We start from the raw sequence: 26,011 nt of genomic DNA, 5'->3' as shown, positions 1-26,011 counted from the left end.
ATTTGTTTTACTGGCAATGTTTATAGAAGGTGTAGATGTTTCCTCTGCTAGATTTTTGGTAAAATTATCTGAGACTGATGATGTATTGGGAGAAGGATTTTGGGTAGTGTTGGTTATAGGTGTTACTAGAATAGCGTCGGTTTCCATTTATTATATTTCCTTAAATTTGTTTGCTCACTAGATTCCCGGATTGTTGTTCTAGGTTGTATAAGTGCTAGGGAAGGGTTTAATGGGGTGAGATCAGTTGTGCGAGGACATTCTGCTTCTTTGTGACCAATTTGAGCAGTTATATACACCTATGGAAAGGTACAGACAATACAGGGTATTGTCATATGATATATTACAAGAATCGGGAATAGACATATTTTCTAGGGGATTTATAAATATTTGTCTTCTAAAACTGAGGACATGGCTGTATTCTGTTTCAGCCATATCTATTCCTAAGATAGTCATCTTAGACACAGTAATGATACCCATCTTTTGTAGTTCTGCTTCTATAATGTTGTTAGGAATTGTAGGGCATGCATTAGATACTATGAGTTTATCAACTGGAGTGATCAATCTTCTTATTTCTATTTGTGACTTTTTTATATTTACAAACTTGTAGGAGTGGAGAAGTGAGTCGACCGTGCTTTTTAAGGAAAGATAAATACAAATTCGGTTATTAGTAACTAATACTGTTGTAATAGTGCTAAAAAAGGAGAAGTGGCATCCATACAAAGTACATCTGGCCCAGGAGCTATTATAAGATGACTGGTAGAAGAATTGAATTCTGCGAAACCTTTATAGAAAAATGTAACAGAGATCAGGGTTTCAGACAAAAGGTACTTTTTTCTGATGAAGCGTCTTTTATGCTGAACGGCTACGTAAATCGCCAGACATATTGATACTGGGCAAGTGAAAATCCACATTAGATGGAAGAGTATAGAACACAATATCTCAAAAAGGTGAATGTTTGGCCCGGCATTATAAACAATCAAATTATAGGGCCATATTTTTTTTTTTGAGGAAAACTTGACTACTTCTCGTTATCTAGAATTTATACAGGATTATATGTTGCCATATCTGAATCAGCTATTTCCAAATATAAATGATTCGAGGTACCCACATGATAGGGTTCCCCCACACTACAATGTTGAAGTACGAAATTACCTTAATAACGTTTTCCCAGGTAGGTAGATAGGTAGAAGGGGCCCATCGAATGGCCACCAAGGTCTTCAGATTTGACTCCGTTAGACTTTTTTGTAAGGAAATTTAAAAAGCAGAGTGTATCAAAATCGACCGAATAATGTTGAAGAGTTGAAGGAGCACATCAGAACGGAAATTGCATAAATAACACCTTAAGTCATCTAAAACGCTAGGAAAGAATTTATTGCTTATCTTTCACATTGAATTATTGCTTAAAGTCGTCAATTTGAACATTTGTTGTAATTTAATTGTATTTAAGTAAACATTTATTATAAGTTAATTGTATTAATAAACAAACAGTTTTGGTTAACCCTGTAGAAATAAATATTCAAGTGATTATATCGTTGCAAAGGCGATAAGGAGACCTTTCAAATAAGCTGTTGCGTGACCACGGTTTGTATTTAAAAAAATCGTCGATTACGTCATTACGCCGACACTGATGACATAATGTCCAACACATACAGTGTAGGTAAAAGTTTATGGTCGGTATGTACCTTATGTGAGATGGAGTGAGAAACACCTATTTAAAAAGAGAGAGGTATATTAGGTCAGCCCATTATATCGTCGAAATAGCATTAGTGGAACTAAGAAAAGAGGAGAAGTTCAACGTTGCCAAACTTATTGGTTTTATTTGACCTGTTGTCTTTTTAGCATTTTAACAACGTTCTAAGATAATCAAATTTGGGCGAATTGATTTAAATGGCAGCTTACTGTTTTTTATTTTAAATTTGCCACAATTTTTCTTTACAATAAGTTTAATTTAACATTTTGATTTCCACTTCGGAAATCGTTTTATGTAAATAAAATTTATTAATGTTTCGTATTTTAAGTACGATTTCCGAATTAAAAATCTAAACATCAAAATAAGCTTATTTTAAAGTCACATTAACGAACGAGTAGAGGTGGGCATTCTTTTTTTTTTTCGAATCTGGAGAAAACTAATAAATATTTTTGAAAAATTATGAAACGCAGAATGAAAGAATACATTATTACCGAGGGCCGAAAGTCTCTGAAAACTTCTATATTATAAACTATAATGTTTATTTTAATAAGTTACAGGGGCGAAAAAAGAGAAAATTTAGTGTGATTTTGAATTTTAAGTATCTCATTCAAAAAAACTTTTTGTTTATTTCGGCCCTCAGCAATAATGTCACCTTTCATTCTGCGTTTAAATTTTTCAAAAATATTTGTTAGTTTTCTCAGGATTCGAAAAAAATGAACACATTTAAAAAGCATTGGCCTGAAATTTTGCTCCTACGCTCTTAACACAACTAAACCGATTTTCGTAAACAATAACTATGATTGTTTGAAAGTAGTTTCAAGTAAGAGAGTACCTACATAAACAAACATAATGGCTATTATCGTTTATGTGTATATTTATTTAAGTAAAAGAAACTAATGAAGAATATATTTATTTTAACTTGAAAAATAAACTAAACAATACAACCCGATATTAGTAATTGTACTACGTCGGATACTATGGATGTAAGGTTACCGTTTGCTAAAATTTTATTGTAAGATTCTTGAAGGCAGCGTACCATAACAATCACTGAACTACCCTTCAAGTATTTTTGGCCACTCATTATACTTGTTATTTCTTTAAAAGGACGTAAAATTTGGGAAAATTGAGAACAAATAATCCAGTCTTCATTATTTAGATTTGGTCCAAGTCTAAGTTTGTATTAACTAATACAAAAGTGGAACGGATTGCCTCTTCTAACTCGGTCATTCTTTTTAACATGAAGTTCTACCTAGTTTCCACGTCTTGGATTGGCCGTTTGGGAACTTTGTTATGTTGTAATTGATACTTTAAAAGCCTTTCTAAAGATAAGGTACTTTTTTTGAAATGTGTTTTTTTAGAAACTGAAATTTGAAATTAGTGAAATAATTTCACTAATTTCAAAAGCGATCTTTTCTGAATTATGGTTTCCAGAAAAATTACAGCAGCCTAATAAAATCGTTTTAAATTCTAAATTTTCGGTTAAATATTGTCCTGTTAATTCGATGTAACTCTCAGTTACTCCATATGTCCAAAGGTCAGTAGTAATACAGATATTTTCTACTTCTTTAACAACTTGTGATCTAATAATTTGCTTAGTTTTGGTATAACATTCCTGAAGTAATGAGCCTGACGTAATGAACAAGTTTTTCTTGATGGTGGTTTATATCCAGGAATCCACCCTGCAAACTTTTTAAAAGCTCGTTCTTCAACTATGGAAAACGGATGAAACGAGTCTTTGCATAGGTTTATTAAATCCATATCTATTTGTTTCTTTTGTTCTAAACTAATATTTTTATTAATGGAAGTATCCATCACCTTTTGACGCTTGGGTGGCGGTGGCAGTATGTCAGTACTTGTAGTAGAAGTAGTCGAAACGGACAGAAATGCGTCAGGAGAAGTTTCAATCATTTCAATATTCAGAAAGTGGACCATAAAAGCTGCATCTTCTACAAATGCGCATTTTTTGAAAATAAAATTATTATTCTTATACTAGGTCAATCATTTTGACTAAGAAAAATAATTCATAATTGAATATTTACAATAAATAAATCCTTTGACGAACTATCAATAAAGATTTGAAATCGAAAATGCAGATCAATCGTAAATCGAAACTCATTCATTAATCAGAATACCTAGTTATAAAAAACAAAAGAAAGAGTTAAGAAGCTGGTTACTTCTATAAAAAAAGAAAAAGAAGATTGTACTAGTGAAAATCAACCAGTACAAGTAAAAGAAACTGATAAAGATGACTTAAGTCCATGGTGTATTTTTGATGAATTTATTAGACATAACTCATCTAAACATACACCTGTATCTAGAGATATAAAAGAAGTCGACATGTATATTTGTCTGATGATATTACCCACAAAAAATTTCGAACGGTGATTGGAACTGTCCATTACAGTGGTGGAAAAACCATCGCCATGTATATCCTAACTTAACCACTATATTCATAGAATATTGTAGTATTGTAACAAAATCTGTTCATTGTGAACACATGTTCAAAATCTGGTTTAATTTTAACCAAAAGAAAAAACAACAAGAAAAGTGGAAAAACGTATGTTTTTAAATGTCAATTTAGACGATTCGCGATTTAATAATGTGTCATGTAAATGTAAGTACTATTTGTATTGTTTAATTTATTTTTTAAGTTATAATAAATATATCCTTCGTTAGTTTCTTTCAATATAATAGCCAATATGTTTTTTGTGTACTCGCTTATTTGAAACTACTAATAAACAATCAACTACTTACAGTTTACGAAAAACGGTTCCGACAAAAATGTCAACGACCCACCTCTAGTTTCTTAGGATAGGAACCAGAGATATGTATATCTCAGATCGGAACTAATCGGAACTAATCGAAACTAATCGGAACTAATCGTCTTACTACTGGGCAATGGGCAGCAATAAGAAATATGGAGGGGAGACGAAGGGGAAATATGATTGTTATCTTTGTCTGTTCTCTGAAAATATGATTTTATATCTGCGTTAGATATCCTGTTAAATTTTACCATACCGACCATAAACTTTTACCTACACTGTATATAGCAGTTGATGGCCATTCAAAAATTAAAATTGACGTGTTTTAAGTTTTTTTTAAAAGTCGTCTGTTTTTGAAATAATGAATTTATTCCATATATTTGCATCAAACTGTATAGACTTGACAAACATCTAAACTTTAACTTTCAAAACACATTGTTTATTTTTTACCCATAAGCTGAATCTTATTTTAATCGAAAGAATAAATATTATGCTACAACCTTACAGTAAAAAGTTAACCCAAAGTTTACCACGGGAAACTGTTTATTTAAAACAAGTTTTCAACAAATAAAAAATTTCATTTCTGTTTGAACTATTTATCCTTTTTTATATATTAAGAAAGTACCCGGATACTTTGGATAAATTGTACGGGACTATTGCAGCATCATATTCTTTCGATTAAAATAAGATTAAGATTGTGGTAAGAAATAAACAATGCGTTTCAAACGTTAAAGTTTTGACGTTCATCAAGTCTATATATTATAAAACGCAACGGTATGTCAATTTGTTTATGTATATTTTAAACTGACTTTTGCAATAGAAATCAAAATGAAATTGAGCATTTTTAAACGAAATGACTTAAAATTTGAAGTTGTATTTTTTGTTTTTTTTACATCTGATGTTCAACCTATTAAAAAATGGCATCGAAAAACGCCAAAATTGTTTTTTTTTTCGGCTATTTTAGTAGTTTATTTGCTCCTTACGTTTAAAGTAAGCGTTCTACATAAATATCATAAAAATCATTTTCGTCTTGTGTTTGGGAAAGTATGTACTATTTCTTTTCATATTTTTACATTTAATATTTTTCTGTTACGGTACTGTAATGTGATCTAATTCAATGCTATGTATTCTAACGACTCTGTTAAAATATATTGCTTCCTGTTATTTTGTAAAATTGTTAAACTGGCTATCTCATCTATTATGTTTTAAGTACGGAGAATTTGGCTTCTCTTTTGTATTTTGGGTCACAAATATAGAAACAAGTGTACGGTTTCGTATTACTAGAACAATTATCGCAACACAATAGGGTGATTTATTGATGTACCCTCTTCCACCCAACGGCCAGAAGGTTCTTTTCTGACCGTCTTAAGTCTCAACTCAAATCACTTCATCCCCAAGACAGCGAACGAAACACACCAAGTTTTTTGGCTCTATTAGCCTCGGCCGGCGTCCCGGGCGTCGTGATGCATCGCTACAAAATCTTCAGCCTGTTACGAATACATCAATATTTCAAAAGGTAAGTCTATATTCTTTGTACAGACAACAATAATGAGTAAGACCAGTTTATTTCTTAATTTACTGACAGTGTTTTTGCTATTTTTCGCTAATTCATTCACAAACAAAATATTGCATTTTTACTTTATAATTATTTATCTAATATCATTTAACCAGCGACCTCTTAAGTTTTATACAAAACATCTTGAAATAACTCTCAAATTATTAAAAAAAAATTGTTATACATAAATAGGTTACCATGAAAAATGCCAAGGAAAACTTTTGAAAATAGTATATTGGCATCATAATAATATCGATTAAAATGTTTCAACATGTGGATATGAAATCGAACTTTTTTTACCAAAGCCACACGCCTAGCGTGCTTAGCAAGAAATGAAACCTAGTTTATCTGGGATTATTTATTTTCCATACATAAACCAATAAAATTTTTAGAAATAATTGAATAGGATAATTTGTTTTTTCTTCATAAAATCTATTATAAATAAAATATTTATAATAGATATATAATATTAAAATAAGTTTATTAAAAAAGTATATAAATATATATTATTCATAAATATTTATTTTTTACAATAAAAAAATATTACTAAAAAAAAAAATAAAAACTGCAAAAAAATTGTTCAAACAAATTAGATGGTTTACACACACACACACACACACACACACACACGCAGTGATCAACCCTGGCCCCTAGGAACATGTGTATACCAATGTAAGAATGGGATCCACATGTCCGAAGATCAAACCGGTCACACCTCGCTAGTCGAAGTGGTACCTATCTGACCCCCAGGCTTTTCCTCCACCCCTCCTCATCGTGTGACTTACGTGAGGAGGCTTATGATCTGAAATTTACTTAAGATGCCCTGGGTAATAGGACATCCTCGGTTTTTAGTGAATGTGGTTATGCCACCTAACTGTAGGGGTAGCCACATCTAGGCTTTTCTCCCTATTTACTTTACTGACTCAATTGATTTTACTCTAGCTTTACGTCGGGACTTGAGTCCCTAAAAAAAAAGAAAAAAGAGCGTGTGTTCCGACCATAGAGCCATCAGCCTGAGCTGATGACTCTATGTCCGGAAAAGAGTGTGTGCTCGGTCACTCAGCCGCCGATTTGGCAAAATAAATTTTGTTCTCCTCGCCGGCTGAGCACCCGAGAGGGGTCCGGCCACCAAGCCCATGCATGCCGCACATGACCTCAGTGCTCGGATTTCGCGAGTAGATCTTTCATTTCGATCTGCCTTAAGGGCCTAGTCCGCGGAGCGGTATATAGAAGGCCTGGCGGGCCCCTTCTATATTTGCTATATAAGGTAAATTTACGTTAAACGGTTTAATGAAAAGTATGAATGTATCAATATGAATTTACGTTATTTAATCAGAAAACACATTTTTTTTTTGTGGACTTCCTTGTGGCGTCGGGACTATAAAATGCCTGGGCAACAATTCTTTCCTTTTTTCCTTAATCCTATTTGTGTGCGTGTATTGGGGTGTGCATTCCCAAGTGTATAATGCTCTCACACACCCCGGTGTATATTGGACTTATAATTACCTAAAAACCTAAAAAAGAAAAACGTACCCTCTCGCCAGAGTTTTTTTTTTGGTGTGTTTTCTGATTGACTGCATTTCTTTGTTCGTTCTTCTTGCAACCATCTCATTCTTTATTTATTCGTTCGGGTTCTGCCTATATCGAGCTATCTGTTGTTTTGGTCTTCTGTGTACCGTCCTTGTGTTTTCATTGTAGTTAGTCAGCTCTCTTAACATTCTGCTGGGGTGGTTTCTTAGTCCGTTAAAAATTTCATACGCTCTCTCGTCTAGCGTGCGTAGGATTCTTGTTTGTCCTAAGTCTCTATATACATATGTCAAGGGTACGTACCTTGGTATCTTAAGGGCATCTCTGACTATTTGATTTTGAGTAGTCTGTATCTTTTTCCTGTTTGTTTTACAGGTGTGTCCCCACGCAGCGGATGCATATGTTAGGACTGGCAGGATAATACTATTCGCAACCCTGATTTTGGTTTTAAATCGTAGTTTACTTTTCCTTCCAATAAGTTAGTGTTGAGAGCTGACTTTTCAACGCTTTGGCTTTGCGTATTTGCTGATTGATGTGCTCAGTGAACGTTAGCTTCTTATCTAGATGTACCCCTAGGTATTTAGCCTGGTTGGTCCAGTCTACTGGGGTGTTTTCGATTGTAATTTCCCGATTTGGTACACTTCTTCTGTGAATAAATATTACAGCCTGTGTTTTATCTGGATTTAGGGCTATTTTTCATTTTATGCACCATCTTTGGAATCTGTTTAGTGCTCTTTGCAGATGATTAGCTGCATGATCCGGGTTTCTCCAGCTAACTGCTATTGCTGTGTCGTCAGCGTAAAGACTCAACAGAGAGCCTGGCTCTTTTGGCGTGTCGGCCGTATAGATGGTGTACAGGTACGGCGACAGCACCGCTCCCTGAGGCACACCCGCCTCCAGGGTCCCGACTTCGGATAGGGTTGCCCCTATTCGAACTCTGAACCTTCTGTTGGCAAGATATGACGCAAGGAGCCATGTCATCGCCTCACTGTAACCAAATTCATTCATTTTATAGATGAGTCCATGGTGCCAGACTCTGTCGAAGGCTTTGCTGACGTCCAGAAAAGCTGTAGCTGTGTTCATTTTTTCATTAAATCCTTTGGTGATGAATTCTGTAAGTCGTAGTACCTGTAATTCACAGGAGTGTTCGCTTCTGAACCCGAATTGAGCCTCTGGTATGGTTCCTAGCATTTGTGATTCTTCATTGAGTCTTTTTAGTATGACTCTTTTCGCTATCTTGCTTATAGATGATAATAAGCTGATAGGTTTGTAATTTTGCGGAAATGTGTCGTTTTTACCAGGTTTTGCAATCATTATTACGTGTGCCTCTTTCCACCTATCTGGGAAATATCGTAGTTTTAGCATGTTGTTTATTATGTTAGTGATATAAACAATAGCTTTTGTTGGTAGATTTTTCAGCGCCCTATTTGTGATGTTGTCGGGTCCTGGGGCTTTTTTGGCATTTGTCATTTTTATAAGTTCCTTTATTTCTTCGGGAGATGTATGTGTAATACCTATTCTGCCCTTTTTCCTTCTAAGTCTTCTCGCTGTTCTTTCTACCTCTTCTTCAAAGTCTATGTCATCGTCGGGGTCTTCGTTGTTTCTACACGCCCTTTCTAGTTCGTCCTTCATGACTTCGGCTTTGTCGATTTCCGTATGGACAATCCCGTTTACTCCGTGTAGGGGAGGTATGGGTTTCTTGTCCTTTCGGAGGATTTTAGATAACTTCCAGAAGGCGGATTTGTTAGGATTTAGCTCATCGATATAGGAGTCCCAGCTTTCATTTCTATGATTTTGAAGTTGTTTTTTCACTTCCCTGTCTAGCTCATTTGCAATCCTTTTGTCTTCTACCGTTCTTGTGCGGTAGGTTCTTCTTCTTTTCCGGTTTTTCTCTTTGATTAGGTTTTGAAGTTCTATACTTATATCCCTGAATCTTCCTTTTTGTCTTGTGATTGTTTCGGTTTTGGAGCTGGCATCGATAGCATTGTTTATTGCTTGTTCTAGTTTTATTACACTGTCTTCTAGTTCTGTAATATTATTAATTGTTGGGATGTTACCGATGTTCTCGCTCACAATTCTTCTAAAGTTTGGCCAACTTGTTTTCTTTCTGTTGTGGGGCTGCAAATAGTTCAATTCTGTTGCGCCCAGGGTCAGGACGATTAGGTTATGTGTCGAATCGCCTTCATTTAGAGAGTGTATCTCGTATTGTTGACCCACGTTGTGTAGGATTGCAATGTCGAGATACGTAGGGAGTTCTCCGTGGAAACATGTCGGTTCTGTTGGTCCGATGACATATGTGTTCGGTCTGTTCTCGAGATGGTTGCAGAGATATCTTCCGTTTCGGTTGGTCGTCCTGTCAAACCAATTGGGAGATCTAGCATTTAGGTCTCCAATAATTATAGTTGGCTCTTCTGAGTTCAGTATTAGGCTTAAATCTTCGTTGAAAATCGGATCATGTGGTCTAACGTAAGCTGACACTATTTTTAGTGTTTCGTTGTTGGTCTTAAGTCGAATAATTGTGGCTTCCATTGTCACCAGTCCGTCTGGTGTTGGGATGTGCTCGTGTTCGAGTCCCCTTTTGACTAATATAGCTGTTCCTCCTGATAATGCTCTATGATCCGTTCTATAGATATCGTAGCCTGGAAATTTTGTTTTTTTCCTTTCCACTAGTTTGGTTTCTTGAAGGGCTACGATATCGAGCTCTAATCTGTTTATTATTTCATCCAGAAGGTTGATCTTTTTGAATATTCCTCCGGAATTCCATGACCCAATGCGTAGATCTTCGTTTTGGTTTGCTAACATTTTCGGACGGCTTCTCCAAATGCAGTCATCATTTTTGTTGCTTTGTCCATCATGGACATCATTTCCATCATTTTGTTATTATACTCTGTATGGAAGTTTGCGATGAGGGTAGCTGCGTCCTGTACCGACACTTCTTGTGGTTGTGCTGGAGATTCTGAGGTGGTTTCAGCGGATTTTTTCGCTGCCTGTGCGTAGCTGACTCCTTTGTTGATTGGAGCGCTGTTTATGGGTCTTCCTACCGGTCTTGTTGGGGCAGGTGTTTTCTTTTTGGGGGCCTTAGAGCATCCTCTATAATTTGCTGTGTGCGCTTCACCACAGTTTGCACATTTGGGGTCGGTTTCCCGGCTTTTCTCACAGTCGTTACTGATGTGGTTTTCTCCGCATTTTACACATCTGGATCCGCAATGGCAAGCCTTTGAGCTGTGATAGAACCCCTGACAGTTATAACACTGTAGGGTGTCTTTTGTGATTTTGAATTCATCCTCCACATAGATGCGCATGTAGCATATATCAGATATTTTTTTAATTTTTGCAACGTCTTCCTCTTTGAGAGTGACGATGAAATGTGGCAGTACTTTTTTATCAGCTTTTTTGGAGATCATATTGATCACCCTTGTTGCTTCTATTCCTTTATTGTATAGTTCGTCTTTAATTGCTACTGTGCTAGTAGTAGCAGATAGTCCTTTTATAATGACTCTTTTTAGTTTATCGCTATCAATGGGATATGCGATGAATTCTAGTTTTGGACTGTGTTCTTCTAGGATGTGTACCATTCCTAGGTAATCTTTTCTGGTTTTTGTGTTAATAACAATCGATCTGCCTGATCGTGCAAACTTATTGACTGATATTATGCCTTGGTTGGCTGCTCTCTGCAGGATTTTTTGGTGTTCTCCTACAGTTTTTAGGATTATCGCCGGTGGTTTCGGCTCTTTTACTATAGGCTCCTCGCTTGTTTGCGGTGAGTCTTTTGGTACGTCGTTTTCTTTTTCAACTTGGCTATTTTTGCTCAAGTTATTTTGGGCAGTTTTCTTTTTCTGGCTTCTTTCATGAGCCTCTTTCGCAGCCTTGTTAAATTCGATTTCTTTCCGCTGATTTATTATCTGCGTCTGCTTTTCGGCGACGCCTATTTTTGTTTTCACACTACTGTCTGATTTCTCAGTAGTGGTGCCTGTCTTTTTTTCTTTTTTGTTTTGGACTTGTGTCCAACCTGCAGGTTCTTTGGTTGTTATGATTCTTTCCGGCTCTTTAGGCTTGCCTTTGCTACCGGATGGCTTTACGGAGGGAGGTGAACCGATTCCTAGTTCCACTAGCTTTACAACGTCATTATCGAGGGAGGCTTTCCACGAGTCGATTTCCATTATTGACTCTTCTTTCTCCTTGGCTGCTGTTAATGCCATTATATGTTGTACAAGTTTTTGTATCTCCTTGTCCTTTTCTTTGTTTTCGTTTCTCAGCTCAGTCATCTGAGCGAGAAGGTCTTGGATTTGTTTATTTGCCTTTTCCTCGCGGATACGGCTTTCTTCTTTAAGGGATTTGATCTGTTCCGTCAGTACATTGACCGACCTTAAAAGCTCATTGGCCTTTTCCCTTTCCGCCATTTCTCTGGCCTTTTTCTTTACTTCTTCGTCTTCCGAAGAGTCTTCTTTGGGCCTTAGCCTTTTCATTTTCTTGCCGATTTCGGGCTCGGCTTCATTTTTGGAGACGTTGTCCACGGCGGGTTGTGTCTCTACTACAGTTGGGGGTGGGGCTTCGCGCGATTCTGCAGCTGGGCTCGGCTCTTCGTCGATGGCGTCCATCGTATTGATATCGTCATCGGTGTCGATTTCGCTTCTCCGACTCGGGCAGATAGGAGTCATCGTCAGAAGATATTACGATTTCTATGTCGTCGATCGCGGGATTAGTCGATTTAATAAATTTATTATATAGCTCGATCGAGCTGTCAACAGAGGGGTTTGATGATTCGGCTAAATCATTCTCTTCTCATTCAGGTGTGTTCACCTGCGTGACAACACTTTCTGGGGGGGGGGGAATATCACTCATATTGCCGTAAGGCAGTGAACAAATAGTTCATAAGATATAAGAAAATTCTACTTAGATGACTCTGTTTTTTTTCCACCGACTGACCGCTGTCAGTACGGCTTACTGGGTGCCGTCCCAGGTACCTCGCGGTAGTTCACTCCCTGTATTCACAGTGAGGGATCCTCTTCCTATTTCTCACACCTCAGGAGCAGGGGCCGTTTCTGTCCGACCTTGTCAAATGTCAAGGCCTTACAGTGTCATCCCTGACGACACACTGAGGTGATCCCGAATTCTTCGCAAACGCGAAGCTATTATAGCCTCCGCGAGGAGCCTATAAAAACAGCTTCTCGGCGGTTTAACTAGTAACAACCTCGCATCCGCTTTTCGCTAATATGTAGGACAAGTGCCTATGCCACACTCGGTGTCTTACCCACCGGGAGCTGAAAAGCTCCGTTGACAATAGGTCAGTCGCCCCCACCTAAGCACGCTTCTCTCTTGAGCACGTCCGTACTGTTCGACTGCTCGAGTCGAACTATTAGATGGTTTATTTAACAACCTAATTATTTAAATCACACATATTCGTAATGTACGCAAAAAGTACATACAAATTAAAAAAAGAAGCGTCGAAATCTATTAACAAGAAACATAAACACAAACAGTTAACAACTCCTTCCCCCTCCTGTGCTCTCTCTAGTCAATGGTTAACAAGTTATTCTAATTGTTTATAAGCAAAAAATTGACATATTTTTGCTAAATTATTTTGCAATATCTTAAATTATTTTTCCTCATTTTTTTTTTATATTAATAGAATAAATCTTCTACTTTTAGAATCTATCTGTATATTTAATACACCTATCTAATTTTCTGACTTATATTGTTGCAAAAAATTTAATTTGATATAAACAAATTAATAGTTATTTAACCAACAAGTGTATTAATAAGGGCGATTAACAATTGAGCGAGCGAAGCGAGTGCGTTAATGTTCGAGATTGTTAATCGCCATTTTAATTCATGAGTTAGTTACAAAACTTTTCCGTGGACCGTACTTTTCAGAAATAAAGATATCTTAGTTTAAATATTTATTTACTTAAAGATAAACAACAATTTTTTCAGCTTTCATTGACTTTATTCAAAGTTTCCTTAGTGGTAGTTTTATTATAGTAAACATTAATATTCGAAATGGTACAATTACTGAAATTAAAGGAAGATATTGATAAATAATTATCTGCTGTATAGCATTTTGACAAATTTATATTTAAGTCTTCTTGGACCTCTGTAAATTCTGTGATAGAAGAAGTTAAATTCTGGTGGAGTTAAATTAAACTCTTCGTCAATATCCATCCTTTGATTTTTCAAATACACAGAATTTTAAACAATAAAGTAAATAATGACATACAATGACAGATAGTAAGTACTAACATCGGCGACTTCATTTTAAATTAATTTTTTAGTGGGTTTATAAATAGGTATATGTTTGGTTGCCTACACCACAGGTCACTGCCAATCTCAGAGCGTTTAATTAATTTATGCAAGCAATGTATGTTGTGTTGCCTATAATAAAATCGTTCATTAATAGAAAATCATTCATTAATAGGGGTCATTAATCAATGATTTTGAGGGTGTTAAAATTGATCATAAATGGACGGTCAACGGAAAATAACTTTTAAACTCTTTGATCGATCAACTTAAACTGTTGATCTTATTTTAAGCAACACAAGACCCAACATTGTGTATAATATAAAGGTTATAAGTTAATTTTAAAAAAAGTTATTACCATTTATAAAAAACCGAAATTTTTGACTTGTTTTGCAACTTTCTAAGTAACAAATAAGGATAGAAAGGTTTAGAAAACGCCATTTTAAAGGATTTTGTATGACTAATAGGTTTCTTTTCTTCTCAAATTTGTTTCAAACGGTTTACTTTTTGCTGATAGACGAAAAAAGCGAAAATTTACCGTTTTTTGACTCTAATTTGTTAATAATTAATTAAGTCAAAAAAATCGACTGGAGTTCGGTTCTGCATCGATAACTATAATGTTGTATTCAATGTGGGCTCCGAATATTTTTAACATTAACAAAGTTTAATATAAGTTATAAATTGTGAATCTCAGTGATATATTGAAATAAACTGTAAGTGTACAAACTCTTTACATAATATCCAGTTAAATTAGCATTAATGTCAGCAAATTGCAATTATTTGTTATTGTTGTCAATAAACAAATCCAGTTTTACCAGCAAAATAACCGCTTTTAGTAAAGACCAATATACCTGTTTTAGTAGGTGTACAGGGTCGGAGTGTCGGAGGCGATCTAAAAGTTTATTTCAAAAATAAGGTGTTAAGTGCGTGAAATAGTTCGAAACTCAGAACCATCAAAAGTGACATTTTTTCATGGAAGTCCACAGCCAAAAGTAGAAAATGCCAAACTATTATTACACGTCAACCACTTGGACACTGTAGGTATACTCACGCCTATCTCTTCTCAAATAGTGAACCTCCAAAATGCTAAACATGCAATACAGTAGACAGTATAAAGCACTTCTTGATAGACTGTCCTAAATATATGTAAATCAAAGACACTTTTACAATTTGCCAAATAACCTGAAGCTGTATAAATATGTTACACAAAATTTAACTTAATTAATTGTTACAAATGTTAAATTTAATATTATTACAAATGTTACAGGAATGTCGCTATGGGTGGATGCGACTTTGTCTCTTTAAATAAAAAAAAAAGATCGACTGCAGGAAACATATAGGTTCTTGTTATAGATGACCATACTACTCAAAACAACTGTCGGTTGCCTGGCCGGACGAGTGTCACAAACAGAGTACTTTTTTGCTTATTTCCCTGGTCTAATTAACAGTGAAACAGTTACAGATTTTCAGTAATACTTAAAATTTCTTAATTAAAAAACATGTATGTAAGAATATTATAAAAACAAAAGTTTAATACACATTATAATAAATATTCAACATGATAGAATTAAAGACAATTGGTTGCTTAATTATAAATTAATTATGTCAAAAACTAATAAAAATATAATGTATCTGTATCTTTTTAGAAAATCTGCATATGTGTCCACCTATAGATCTACAAAATGGATTAGCTAGACGAAGAGCTAGAGGAAGAGTAGCCAAATTTTTTTGCGTGAGGGGGTTTTTATTGGCAGGAGAAAAACTCAGTACGTGTACTCGTGGTAAATGGGATCCAGAAATTCCAAAATGTGTGCGTAAGTAAAATCCAACCATTTTTAGATCAAATATTTTTGTGAATAAAACTTTTGGCTTCATAAATGCATAGTTGTGTATGATATTGATTGTATATTTTTCCATATTTTCATCATTTACAATGATCGTTAAGGAGATTAAACCCCATATGTATGTCAAAGTGCAAAGTATATTACAAATTCCTATTGACGTAAGTAAGAACACATTGCGAAATAAATTATAGAGATCCAATAGACGAACTACAACCAATCATTGTGGACGAGATAAGATGAACCTTAAGGAAAATGAAAAACGGGAAAGCCACAGGACTTGAAAATATCCCCATTAAATTTATAAAACCCGGATCGTCAATACTAATAGAATTGCTGGCGGAGATCTTTAATAAATTTCTAATCAAACAAGAAAATATTTTAGAAGAATGGAGCTTGCCACATATAAGCTCTATTCACAAAAAATGGGAGAAAAAAAAAGAAATCGAAAACCAATATAAAGAAATAAAAGATTAGAGTGGATTCTGTAGGTACTGACAGATCTTGTGTTAATAATATATTTAAACTTCAAAAAATTATAGACAAAAGAACATCCAGAAATCTACCAAACTATTTAATTTTCGTTGACTTAGAGAAGGCCTATGATACAGTACCCTTAAAAAGATTGTTTGAGATATTGACGAAGGCAGACCTAACTAATATGCATAATTCAACGCTATAGTGAACAAGTACATAAATGCTCGTTAAAATGAAGAATGAAAGGGTACCTCCCGTGAAGATAGGCAAAATTAAGGCCAGTGAATTATCAGCTGTTATCATCCTATTGTTTTATTATATATATATATATATATATATATATATATATATATATATATATATATATATATTAATGTGATATCAAGAATTTTAATTTTAAAACTTTACAAAAAATATATATAAAACATTATTAAAATTTTTGATTTATGATTAATATCACACCTTTCAATTTTGTTATCTCAGGTTTTACTCGTGCTTCAATATCTATACTTTACAGCTGATGGGTTAGGTCCAAAGAATAACGGAATAAAACAACATAATAACATATGAAAATAATGTAATAAAACTGATTAACATACCTCCAAAAATTATTAGCATACAATGTTTATCAAACAAAATTCGTTCTACGTACGTGAACCTTCAATAATGCATGGATAATATAATACAATTACAATCTAAAATCCAGCTTATTATTCTACATAAACAAATCAAATAATATTCAGTGTCCTTCTTAATGCAATTTTGATATATCGATTGTACCAAGAAAAATTTGTATGAATTATCCAATTCAATTTTCTCCACAGCTCCGTGTCCCCTCTCAGAACAAATTTGATCTCCTTCGACTATCGACAACTTATTCACACGTTACTAATATGATATAATATTATTTGACCCAAAACTCTCAAATTGAATATATTATGAATGTTTCTCCCGTTGAAACGCTTCCTCTGCCTTGAGTTGTTCAATTCCTCGTTCAATGCAAAATTAACTATCACTTCTCAGCAGCCTCCTATGTAATTTGCAATATTAAACAAGATATTGCAATTTAGTGTCTTCAATGCTCTTCTTCGAATGCACGTACCTTTCCAATGATGCCAGCCTCTTTTCCTCTCGCCAAACTTAATCTCTCGTTCCGAAATAAACAGCGATACGTAGAATACAAGTAGGAAAAGTTTACTTACAAATTTGTACCAGATCAACTATCGTCGGACATACTTACTTCACCAACTCACAACTTATTCTTTATCACTTAGGACCCTTGGAGACCAACTCGAAAACCAACCGTTCACTTTAAGAAACTGGAACTAACTAACTCTCTCATCTCATCTATCCATCCATCCAACCTCTCATTATACACGCCCATATCACCACTTTCCAAATTCTCGGCCAATCAGAAATTTGCATACCACTCCCCACATAAAATCAGAAATACCTACAAACTTTCCTAATTCATAATATTTCTACAAGGACACTTAATTTATACTGGGTATTTACAGATTCCGAAAAATCATTTACTTATTAACTATTTTTATTGTCCTGTTCATGGCGCAAACCCGGATTACGGAACACTTTATGACTTATGGGAAAAAACCATCGTTAACTTCTATTCATTGTACCCGCACTATCCACTTGTTATATTTATACAAAAGATTATTTATGACTAAGATTACTGTTCCAGAAATGAACATATCATTTTAAAATATAAAATAAAAATATAATTCTTTACACTTTTCTTAGTGTAGAATAAGTAAAATATAAGTATAAATACAAGAGGGGTAATCTACACTTTTACGCACCAAGTATTTTTTGTTAGTTCGTTCTCACAGATCGCCCTTGAGGCATCGCATTTTAAATTCACTCTCAATTCATATATAAATATTTCTCTACGCCGAAACGCGGGCATTTTTCTCATAAATACGGTTTTCTCTTTTACGTGTGATAAAGAAAGAATTATTTGATACTGTATAGTCAGCTAGAGCCGTGTTGAGGCTTGTCTACTCTAAAAATAAGTTAATTATAAATCGATAAACTAAAGGTGATTTTATTTCTCTGGAGCTATATTTGCTCATATTAACAATCCTTATCCTTCAACGGTCACTGAAGAACCAAACCTATCGAGATACATCCATTCACAAGTCCTTTGAAGTAAGGCTTGGAATCAAAAGATTTCCAACCCTCGAATATAGGGAGCCAATTACAAGGCCCCCTCATTCGTGGTCCTATCGAGCACAGATTATTTGATGAAACAGGACTGAAGAAAGAAAAGGATTACACACGCCGGAGAGCAACAGGAAGAAAGAATAATGGTTTCTCGTCCCTAGAAGAAAGATTGCACAAGTTGACCTTCGTTCAAGATTAGACACGTGTGTTTTGTGAAAAGTGCGTTATGTGCTGGTAAGCGACAGCGGTAATTAAATTGGATACTTGAAAAACATTTGGTGAGGTTAAAACTCTTTCTATATATTTCTATAGTCACTGCATGCACACATTTATATTTGGTAGATATTTGTCTCGACTTTTATTTGTTTATTAATATTTATATTAACTAATGGCTTTGATTTGAGAACAGATCTTTCTTCTCAATATCGCTAAAGATAGCTGACAATTATTTATTATACAGATTGTCTCACAGCCCGCTCTCAAGAAAAATATTTATTTATCACTCTAATAAAAATACTCTATTAAAATTAAAATCGCGTCTTAGTTAAAAAAGACATTTACACTAAACAAAATCATTCACTCTTATTTCTCGCTCAGCATATATTTGCAAATAAATTCACTTTAAATAAAAAATGGAAGCTTTAAAGAAAAAGCGCAAATCACTTAAAGCATCAATTACACGTATCTCAGAATGGTTTATAGCCAATAAAGACACAGAAAACGAAATACTTGATTTTGAAAATAGAAAAGAAAAACTTTTTAATTTTTTCACACAATATGAACAAATTCAATTAGAAATCGAACAGACTGATGACAGTGACCAACAATCAGCTGATCGAGCAAATGTTGAAGAAAAATACTTCAACACACTCAAAGGTTTGCAAAGAAAAATAATAGAATTAAATTTAACAGAAAATAAAGCACCTAGCTCAAATAATAATGCTGTTTCCAGTGCGAGGCTGCCTGAAATTAGCATGAAAACCTTTACCGGAAATTTCTCAGAATTCAATGAATTCTTTTAACTATTTGAAACTCTGATCACAAACAATTCAAGTTTAAATAATGTACAAAAGTTTATATATTTAAAATCCTTCCTCAAAGGAGAACCTTTATACTTTAATTAGCAGTATCGAAGTAGTAGATGCAAATTTTGCTATCGCTATAAAAACCCTAAAAGAAAGATATGATGACAAATCACGAGTGATTAGTACTCTTATAAAAAAGCTGTTAAAGTCTCAATCTCTAGTTAAATGCACTCCTCAGGTACTAAGAGATTTTCTTGTACACACGAAGCAAACGCTTCAAGCTCTTAGTAATCTCGAAGTTCCAATTGAACATTGGGACCTCCTTTTAATAGAAATATTTTTAGAAAAAATAGATTTTGCTTCTCACAAGGCTTTTGAATATGAAGTAGGTTCTAAGAATGTTCCAACACTCAAACAATTTTTTGAATTTCTAGAAAAAAGATGTGATGTTTTAGAGAAACTTAATTACACTGAAACTCAGTCAAAGTTTAGTAATAAAGTCACTCAAAAAACTGCTCATATTTCCACTATAAATAATAATAAATCAAGCTATGAAAATTGCATATTTTGTAAACAAACTGGTCATAAAATATATCAGTGTAACTTATTTAAAGACACAAATTCTCGAGAAAGGTTTAATTTTGTAGAGCAAGCACAGCTTTGCAGAAACTGTTTTGGCACTAAGCATTTTACTGATAAATGCATCTCTAAATACACATGTAAAATTTGCAATAAAAAGCACAATACACTTCTGCATGAAGAAAATAATTTTTCTCACACTCATCAAAATAATTTATTCTCTCCCACTCGAAGCAATCAAAGTGCTTCAAATTCACATGATGGTAATCAAAGTCACGCCAATAGGCAACAATCACGCTTTAATGCACCACAAACCTCTCAATCCTCCGCAAGTATACAGGGTGATTCACAAACTCGCCATAGTGCACCACATATCTCTCAAAGTCATTTTCATGCTCCTCAAAGGAGTAATAATGCCCAAGTTACTCAAACAATTAAATCTCCACATTCATATAATGAATCACCAAACACTTCTACTCACTTAAGCACTCAGACAAATGAAAATTGTCTACTCTCAGACACGCAAAGTCAAAATTCATCTTGCATCTCTTCTCTCTCAACTTTCAATCCAAAAAACGAAGTTTTGCTAGCCACAGCGCTGGTAACAATTTACTCTAAAAGTGGACAACCTGTACACGCAAGATGTCTTCTCGATAATGGATCTCAATCGAGCTTTGCAACAAAGGATTTAGTAAATAAACTAAATTACTCTACCACTAATAAAAGATTACAAATTTCCACAATCTCTCAAAATTGTTCCATCTTAAATGAAATGGTAAACATTGAATTTTTCCCATATAAAAACAATGATATGAAATTTGAAGTATCATGTGCAGTTTTGGTAATATTACGTGTAAAATACCTCAGGTACCTCTAGATCGTAGCAAAATAAAAATACCAGATGGCATAAAGCTCAGTGATCCCTCTTACTCCTCCCCAGGGAGAATCGATCTCTTATTAGGTGCAGAAATTTACTGTGATCTATTAAAGGATGGTTTAATTCATATTGGAGCAGGTCTTCCAGTGCTTCAAAACACTCATTTAGGATATGTCATGTTCGGTAACCTATCTCCACAAGTTTCATCTAAGAAAAAGATGCACTCTCACTCAAACTGTAACTATTCACACTCGAATCATATTTCTTTATTTGTTCAATCTCACACTGAAGAAGAAAATATAAATAATCTTCTCCAAAGGTTTTGGGACATTGAAGAAGTTCCCGAAATAAAGCATTTAAGTCCTGATGATGAAAAGGCTGAGAAAATATTTAAAGCCACAACACAAATCCTACCGAATGGACAGTTCCAAGTAGATTTACCCCTATGCACGCCTAATGAAAATAATAAATTGGGCGACTCTTTCCAAATGGCGCTAAGGCGATTTCTAAATTTGGAGAACAAATTCTCAAAAAATGATTCTCTTTACAAACAATATAAATCTTTTATAGATGAGTATGTTGAATTAGGACATGCAAAATATGTTCCGTTGTCTCTGCAGAATGTACACTCAGAAAACAAATATTTCTTGCCTCACCACAGTGTAGAAAAAGACACTTCTCTCACAACTCGTTTGCGCGTAGTTTTTGACGCATCCATAAAAACCACTTCTGGTTTTAGCCTTAATGATATTATGTTAAAGGGTTATACCACACAACCAGAACTATTTGACACTTTAGTCAACTTTAGACTCTTCAAGTATGTATTCACATCTGATATAAAAAAGATGTTTAGACAAATCAGAATAAACCCCAACCAAACTTTCTTATTAAATATTTTGTGGCGCAACTCTCCCTCGGAGCCGTTAAAATGTATACAATTGGAAACGGTTACCTATGGAACGAAACCAGCTACCTTCCTTAGCACACGATGTTTAATTGAACTCGCAAACATGCATAAGGAAGAATATCCTCTCGCTCATGATATGCTCATTAATTTTTGCTATATTGATGACATACTATATGGTACAAATAGTATTGAAACACTCACACTTGCGCATGAGCAAATCACTGCACTGCTACAAAAGGCAGGCATATCTCTTCACAAATGGTGTTCAAATTCACCACAATTTTTAGAAAACATTTCACAATTTTCAACTGACTCTACGTATGTTATATCTTCAGAAAATCATTCCAATAAAATATTAGGTCTTTGTTGGGACTCTAAATTAGATAGTTTCTCTATTTCAGTACCAGAAATCGAATTAAAAGATTCCTACACTAAGAGACAAGTGCTCTCGATAATCGCAAGTTTTTTCGACCCCAAGGGATTAATTTATCCTGTAATAGTAACTGCAAAAATAATAATTCAAAAAATTTGGCTTTCAAAAATTCAGTGGAATGAAAGTTTAGACTCTAGACTCTTTAATGAATGGTTAAATTTTCTCAAACATATTTCAGCACTAAAACATTTAAAAATTCACAGACCTTGTTTTATTGAAAATTATATATGTAGTATACAAATACACGCATTTTCCGACGCTAGTGAAAAGGCATACGCCAGCTGCATATATATTAGAGTTACTTATAGCTCAAGAAATGTCTCTTCCACACTCATCACCTCTAAAAGTAGGGTAGCTCCAATAAAAACATGAACTTTACCTAAGTTAGAACTTATGGGTGCTGTTTTATGCAGCAAACTCACTAAAAGAATAGTTGGAATTCTAAATAATAAATTACCTCAAATAGACTCAATAAACTGCTGGACGGACTCAGAAATCGTACTTGCTTGGTTAGGCTCACATAGCTCGAGATGGTCACAGTTTGTTGCAAATAGAGTTTCTGAAATACAAGGAAACCCACAATTTAAGTGGCGATATATAAAGTCAAAACAAAACCCCGCAGATATTGCGTCAAGAGGCATGTCTGCTCCTGAACTTCTAAACTCAAAATTTTGGTTTCAAGGTCCCTCATTTCTACTTAATTATGACTTAGATTTAACTTCTTATGATTCAAAACCAAATGTAAGTAAAATACCCGAGGAAAAGAAAATAGTCCAATAAGTTTCATTGAAAATTTATCTCTCAAATTTTCAAACTTCTCAAAACTACAACGCAGTATCGCACTTATTCTCAGGTACATTCACAATTTCAAGTTTCCAAATGAAAAATATGTTGGATCCTTCTCTGTTTCAGAATTAAAAAATGCTGAAAATTTAATAATAAAACTTTTGCAAAAGGCACATTTTTTTCGACAATTTTCTTGTCTTAAAAATAAGGAGATAATTTCAAATAGAACAATTTTAAAACTCAACCCATTCATAGATAATCAGCAAATGATTCGTGTAGGTGGTCGTCTAAGGTACTCAGACGTCCCATATGAACAGAAGTACCCATTACTTCTACCCTCTCATAATCACATAGTAAAATTAATGCTGCATAGAGAACATATAAGATTATGTCATGCAGGCCCTCAAAATACTCTTTCCAATTTTCGTTTAAGATATTGGTATCTAAATGGTCTCAAAGAAACTAAAAGAATAATTAATAAATGTCACGATTGTTTTAAATTTAAAGCAAAGACAGCCACACAGTTAATGGCTAATTTACCACGGGAACGTTCATGTTTCTCCCCTCCATTTACCAATGTTGGTCTAGACTTTGGTGGTCCATTTCTTATAAAAAGCTCCAATTTAAGAAAGGCTCCAAAAATAAAATCCTACATAGCGTTGTTCGTATGTATGGTTACTCGTGCAGTGCACATCGAATTAGTCACAGGTCTCTCCACCGAAAGTTTCTTACTTGCTTTAAAAAGATTCATCAGTAGGAGAGGCTGTCCACAAATTATCTACTCAGATAACGCCACTAATTTTCTAGGAGCTAGAAATCAGTTGAGGGAAGTTGCACTATTTCTTAAACAAAAGGAAACCTCTGAGTCCATATTCAATTTTCTCTCCTCTTCTGAAATCCAATGGAAATTTATTGTAGCCCATTCTCCGCATCATGGTGAAATTTGGGAGGCAGCCATAAAACGTGCCAAATATCACATTTTAAGGCTTTTAGGCAATACCACTTTAACTTTTGAAGCCTTTAGCACAGTTCTCGCACAAATAGAAGCAGTACTAAACTCACGCCCTCTTTGTGCTATGTCAAATGATCCAAATGACTTTAACACATTTTCTCCAGGACATTTCCTAATAGGAAAACCAATTACGTCATTTCCTGAAGATATAGTGACGGAAATGCCTGACAATAAATTAACAATTTGGCAAAACTACATGAAGATTCAGCAATCATTTGCCAAACGCTGGAAAATTGATTACCTTAATCAACTTCAGAATCGCCCCAAGTGGTTAACACCACAGAAGAATCTTGAAGTTAACGACTTAGTTCTATTAAAGGAAGATAAAGTTCCACCCCTATACTGGCCATTGGCAAGAATTGTTGAATTGTTTATTGGTAAGGACGATAAGGTCCGTAGTGTTAAAATAAAGACTAGAGATGGATATTTTAACAGACCCATTACAAAACTCTGTCCTCTTCCTGTGGACCAAGTAGAAAATTAAAATTTTAAATTTTGTCACATTTATATGTATTACTCTAGTTTAGGAATAGTTATTTCTTAAATTACATTTAAGTTAAGTTTGTTTACTTTCTCAAATCACTCTTTCTTTCGTTTTGAAGTAAATACTTCAACGCGGGCAGTCTATGTTCCAGAAATGAACATATCATTTTAAAATATAAAATAAAAATATAATTCTTTACACTTTTCTTAGTGTAGAATAAGTAAAATATTCACTAATATCAAGTTGCTCGGGATAGCCGACTTGTTGGCGCCACCACAGCCTCTTAAATAGTTTTCACACCTAAATACAAGAGGGGTAATCTACACTTTTACGCACCAAGTATTTTTTGTTAGTTCGTTCTCACAGATCGCCCTTGAGGCATTGCATTTTAAATTCACTCTCAATTCATATATAAATATTTCTCTACGCCGAAACGCGGGCATTTTTCTCATAAATACGGTTTTCTCTTTTACGTGTGATAAAGAAAGAATTATTTGATACTGTATAGTCAGCTAGAGCCGTGTTGAGGCTTGTCTACTCTAAAAATAAGTTAATTATAAATCGATAAACTAAAGGTGATTTTATTTCTCTGGAGCTATATTTGCTCATATTAACAATCCTTATCCTTCAACGGTCACTGAAGAACCAAACCTATCGAGATACATCCATTCACAAGTCCTTTGAAGTAAGGCTTGGAATCAAAAGATTTCCAACCCTCGAATATAGGGAGCCAATTACAAGGCCCCCACAATTACCTTTGGTTAATTCCAGGCAGTTCGGAGTATTTTTACTTTCTATAATCTCTGAAATATTGATTTCATCGTACATTTAATAGTCTTTTTCTCTTCAATTTTGAATACCACAACAATATATATATATATATATATATATATATATATATATATATATATATATATATATATATACAATGATCATGAGTATTATATCCCTGTTTGAAGAACAAGAAGGAAGATTGTTAGGTAAGAATGTTAGTAGAAATGTTATAGTTAAATACGTTACACTTTTGAGATACTGATTTAAAAGTAATAATTTACACCATGTACTCGAAATTAGTCTTTATTGTGTATTGAAATAAAATATTAATGTTTGGTTTAAGGTCCAACGTGCAAATCCCTATCCCAACAAAACACTAATGGTAACATTTTAATTTATCCAACTCATAGTGGCGCAGTTCAGCATTTTTTCTGTAAAGCTGGTAACTATTTAAATGGCCCTAAAGATATTTACTGTAATGGTACAATATGGAGTAACAATGTACCTACCTGTATAGGTAAGTATATAATTTTTGTATTTTTTTAATAGTGTATAGTTTATTTATTAAAAAGGTATTACATATAATTATGTATTGACCTTTGTGCTTCTTTTTCTCTTTTTTTTAATCGTTTATTTCTATCATCGATCAGATATCCAAGCGTAGGTCAGAGAAAGATTTTCCCAAAGACACTCTTTGGTACATGTATCTAACAACTGCTTTTTATAAATTTTGTGATAACAATATGTAATAAACTAAATATGCAAAAGCTTAAACGTAATTTGTTACTTATAGACAATGTAGGACCGCTGTTTGATTTTAAATAATAAATGTGAAAACCGGTAAATTATATAGAAAAGTTACAT

At 34.2% G+C, this 26,011-nt stretch overlaps 1 protein-coding gene across 1 annotated transcript in view; it reads left to right on the top strand.

Moving 5' to 3' along the window:
* LOC140445523 (uncharacterized) overlaps positions 1–26,011 on the top strand; it is a 297,375-nt gene that overhangs the window by 16,325 nt on the left and 255,039 nt on the right. The window contains exons 2-3 of the mRNA XM_072537615.1: positions 15,418–15,585; positions 25,491–25,664. Coding sequence (XP_072393716.1) covers positions 15,418–15,585; positions 25,491–25,664 — 342 coding nt within the window. The remainder of the gene's footprint in view (positions 1–15,417; positions 15,586–25,490; positions 25,665–26,011) is intronic.

Source organism: Diabrotica undecimpunctata, chromosome 7 (genome assembly GCF_040954645.1).
Source record: "Diabrotica undecimpunctata isolate CICGRU chromosome 7, icDiaUnde3, whole genome shotgun sequence".
NCBI lineage: Eukaryota > Metazoa > Arthropoda > Insecta > Coleoptera > Chrysomelidae > Diabrotica > Diabrotica undecimpunctata.
Note: the sequence above shows the minus strand (reverse complement) of the source record. Positions and strands in the feature narration are given on the sequence as shown.